Genomic DNA, 3,977 nt, shown 5'->3' with positions numbered 1-3,977 from the left:
ACGGTAATAGCAATACCAATGTAAAAACAATAAATAAAATAAATACCCAGTCTACATACACTCAGACTGTTCTGCCTACTTCTTCAGGCTTCAGTGATCGAATACGGTAATAGCAATACCAATGTAAAAACAATAAATAAAAATAAATAACCACAATCTACATGCACATCACTCCTGCAAAACTTGCAACATGGAAAAAACACTAATAACAGCCAAAAACAAAACCCAAACTACTTTTTAACATCTTTTCAAAATAGTTTTTTAAAAACAATAAAGGATTGGCCCTATACTCCCTGCAGTTTCCTTCCTACAGGTTTTTGGCCAGGAAAACCAGCCTGTTCACTTGGTCGGGCTTTAGCGATGAGCGAAGGCAGGTGACAACATTGCCACCTGTGCTAAAAACCCGCTCGGATGCAGCACTTGTGGCAGGGATGCAGAGGTATTTTCTGGCCAGTTTGGAGAGCAGTGGGTATAGTGTCTGTGATGCTTTCCACCACTCAAGTGGGTCAGCCTCAGGGTCGAGTGGCCTTGCCTGGAGGTAGGCTTGAAGTTCAAACGCTATGGCCTGGTCCTGTTGAGGAGATGGTCCTGCAGCTGTGTCTTCTGTGACTTTGAAGAAGCTGCCCAAGCCCCTCTTCTTCTTCTGTGCTCCACCAGTAGGAGCATCAGTGTCGGCAGCTGGTGTCGTGGTTGGCTCAGTAGAGGTCCTCTCCTTGAAGATGGGGAAACACATTGAGGACAATATGAATTTCATGTTTCACCTGAATGAATGGTAGTTACACATTATTGTATTATTCTACATTTCAAGTTCACATTATATTACATTGAGTAGTGTCAAATATGTATTTTTAATACAATCATTACTACTACTGCTAAAATAGTAATGATAAATTATTATTATAATTATTATTGTTATTAGTAGTAGTATTACCATGACAGTCTTCATTTCAGATGTCAGTCTGGCTTCAATTGATTCTCTGTTCTCTTCGGCCACATATTTCAGCTTAAACCTTGGGTCCACTGCAGAGGCCATGTCGAGGAGCTCTTGTGTTTTAGAGTCTCCATATTTGTCGTTGAGGTAACCCATGATCGTCTGCTTTATGCTCTTTGAGAGGTCTGTGTCATTGTCCTCTACTGCAAGTATTGATGTGTTGAAGAGGTGGAGAGTTGGCTTCACAAGCGATATACTGACATATTGCTCCCCAGAGAGCGCATCTGTGAACTCAACTAGAGGACTTAGTGAGTTGTTGATAGCCTCTAGTACCTCAATGTCCTGCCACCTTGGGGTCAGATTTCTGGTCTTACGGTCACTGGAGAGGACCTGGACGATGGCTTTCTGCTGCTCAAGGACCCTGTTGATCATCGCTTGTCGAGATCCCCATCTGGTGGGACACTCCGTCTTCAAGGAGTGCTCAGGTAGCTTCAGTTACCTTTGGGCTTTTGTTAGCTCCTTTTTCTTTTTCCAGCTATAGGAGAAGGTGCTGACCACTTTCTTACAGACCCCCATTGCATGGCCAATTCTGCTGTCTTTCATTGCATTCTCTAGGATGACAAAAAAAATACATGAATGGTTATCACACCATTTATTTTTGACTAATATTACTTTAATCAACAAATCATGCTGTAAAACAGAGTGTGATGATAGTGTGGGTCACATGAAATATGTTATCTCTCTTAATAAAATCAATGAATGACATGTCACAGGTTATTGAGTGATTCAGAGGAAAATTACCATACATTATTTTCAGTTATGGGATTAGTATATTTTCCAATGTAATGTATTTACTAACTGTACTTCAGCAAAACTTTTAACATTTATGTAAAATATTAAGGTGACTTTTACTTTCACCACAGTAATATTTGAACATACTATAGGGAGGCCTACCCTTACTTTTGCTACAGTAGTGCTGTTTGATAATTTCTAATGTATCATTTAATAAATAACATCACACATGTCACACAGTCAGGAGAAAATAAAATTTCTCACCTATGGCCAAGTGGAGTCTGTGCCCAAAGCACTGCAGCCTTACCCAGCCATTGATTTCAGCTGCCAGCTTGACGTTTGAGGCGTTGTCTGTTTTTATGCACACATGGTTCTCCTCTTTCAAGTCCCATGCAGCCATAGCTTGCTTCAACCCATCAGCAATATTAACCCCTGTGTGGTCATCAGGGAAAAATGCTGTCTGGAGACATTTTGTCTTCATGGTGAAATCTGCATCGATGTAATGCATAGTTCGGCTTGACCACAGATCCGGTGTGGTGGCAAAATACTCGGCAGTGGAGATATCTTTTTCAACTTCAGCGCGACATTTATCATACAAAGCAGGCAGTGCAACTCTGCTAAAGTGTTTGTGGGATGGCAACACGTACCGCTTGTCCATAGTCTTCATCAGTGCTTTGAACCCTGGGTCGTTAACGGTGCTGATGGGGCACATGTCCTTGGCTAGCATGAACGTCACCGCCTCCGTTATCTCTCATTGTCGCCGGGAGCCGGTGGGATATGGAGCGGCATTGTAAAGAGTGTCCTCAATGGAGGACTGTGTTGCGGCGGTGGCTGAAGTTGACGTTCTTGCACTTTTTTGGGTCTTTTGCTCCGTCAATACTTTGTCGTAGATCACTTTATGGCTGAACTTTAAGTGGTTAAACAAATTTGTCGTGTTGCCCTGGGGTGCAGACACGACGGCGTGACACACTTTGCAAACAATTTCTTTCTGCTCTACGTCCGACGATTTGAAGCCAAAATGTCTCCAAATGACCGAACTTGTCCTACCTTTCTTTTCAACTAAAGTCTCAGGCTGCTTTTCTGCCATGTTGTCAATCGCTCGTTCCACAATTGATCCACAAACTCACTGCTATTGCTGCATGCGACACAGGTGCGTTCACTGTGTGTTTACAGCGCAGTAATTTGCATACACGCCGCGCGGCGGCACATTACTGTAATCGTTTTTCTTCGATTACAGTGTTTTCATGATCGTGAGAAGCCAAAATCGAAATCGTGATCAAAATTCGATTAATCGTCCAGCCCTAGTTTAAATTTAACATTAATTTCATAATAAATCTGCCAATTGTGCCGAGGATGGATAATAAAGTATAGGTGTGTGTAAGTGTGTAGTATCTTTCTTAAGGTTGTTCTGTGGTCATCAGAAAAGGTTGAGACAGGCTAAGATGTATGTTGTGAATTTAATGTTAATTAGATCATCATCAGGTTGCCATAAGGTGTAGTCATGAATGCCTATACACATGGACTAGCTTGAACTACATGTGCTGTATTATTCTGTCTGTATAATCAAAGTTGGTTTATCTGAGGTGAAGTAATGTGTGATTTTGTCTTCTCTTTTTGTCTATTTTTTTGTAATTGTTGTTTGTCTAGTTTATGTGGCAGTGTAAAGACTGTGGTGCTGAAGTGTCTAAACGCTCAGAACTTCTTAAACATGACAGGCAAAGACATAGTCATTTTGGCCGTGGCCATCATATTAAGTGCATACATCCAGATTGCCCATGCATTTTTAAGACTTGGAATTCACTTTTAACACACTTGTCAAGGAGTCATAGCAATGCCATAGAGCACAAATTTACATTTTCCTGCCAGGTGTGTGGTTTTAGTGAACTTGGAACTGAGCGTGATTATTTTGCACACATAACACGTCATCTAAGAAACAATGAGACAGTCAATTGTATGTTTAAAGGCTGTGAATACAAATCCAATGTGTATAGTACGTTTAAGTCTCACCAAAGTCGGAAGCACAGCTTGCAGTCATGTGTAGATTTTAAGGATGGTGTAGTCCATGGATTTTTGGAGACTGAAACTGCAGAGCCAGATGGTTCAGACAATGAGGAATGCTGTGACAACAGTCAGTCTGATAATGTTGATTTGAGTACATCAGATCAGACAGATATAACTGAACAAAAACTTGCAGCATTACTATTAAAACTTGAAAATATTTTTCATGTGCCAAGTGCTGCAATTGATGAATTGC

At 41.1% G+C, this 3,977-nt stretch overlaps 1 protein-coding gene across 1 annotated transcript; it reads right to left on the bottom strand.

The window, feature by feature from the left end:
* Nucleotides 1–307: 307 nt before the first annotated feature.
* Nucleotides 308–2,450, bottom strand: LOC146979446 (E3 SUMO-protein ligase ZBED1-like). The gene is made up of 4 exons (XM_085788911.1): nucleotides 1,988–2,450; nucleotides 1,431–1,542; nucleotides 932–1,382; nucleotides 308–712 (listed from the first exon to the last, which is right to left on the bottom strand). Exons 1-4 carry the CDS (start codon nucleotides 2,448–2,450, stop codon nucleotides 308–310), a joined length of 1,431 nt encoding a protein of 476 aa, XP_085645037.1.
* Nucleotides 2,451–3,977: the final 1,527 nt, after the last annotated feature.

The sequence above is a fragment of the Trachurus japonicus genome, chromosome 10 (genome assembly GCF_045865225.1).
Source record: "Trachurus japonicus isolate A0001 chromosome 10, Traja_1.0".
In the NCBI taxonomy this organism is placed as follows: domain Eukaryota; kingdom Metazoa; phylum Chordata; class Actinopteri; order Carangiformes; family Carangidae; genus Trachurus; species Trachurus japonicus.
Note: the sequence above shows the minus strand (reverse complement) of the source record. Positions and strands in the feature narration are given on the sequence as shown.

Excerpts from the sequence above, each read along its gene's own strand:
- LOC146979446 (XM_085788911.1), bottom strand. The coding sequence starts at position 2,450 with ATGCTAGCCAAGGACATGTGCCCCATCAGCACCGTTAACGACCCAGGG. Across the intron at positions 1,543-1,987 it reads CAGACTCCACTTGGCCATAG|AGAATGCAATGAAAGACAGC; the intron begins GTGAGAAATTTT and ends TTGTCATCCTAG. Across the intron at positions 713-931 it reads CTGAAATGAAGACTGTCATG|GAGAGGACCTCTACTGAGCC; the intron begins GTAATACTACTA and ends CCCATCTTCAAG.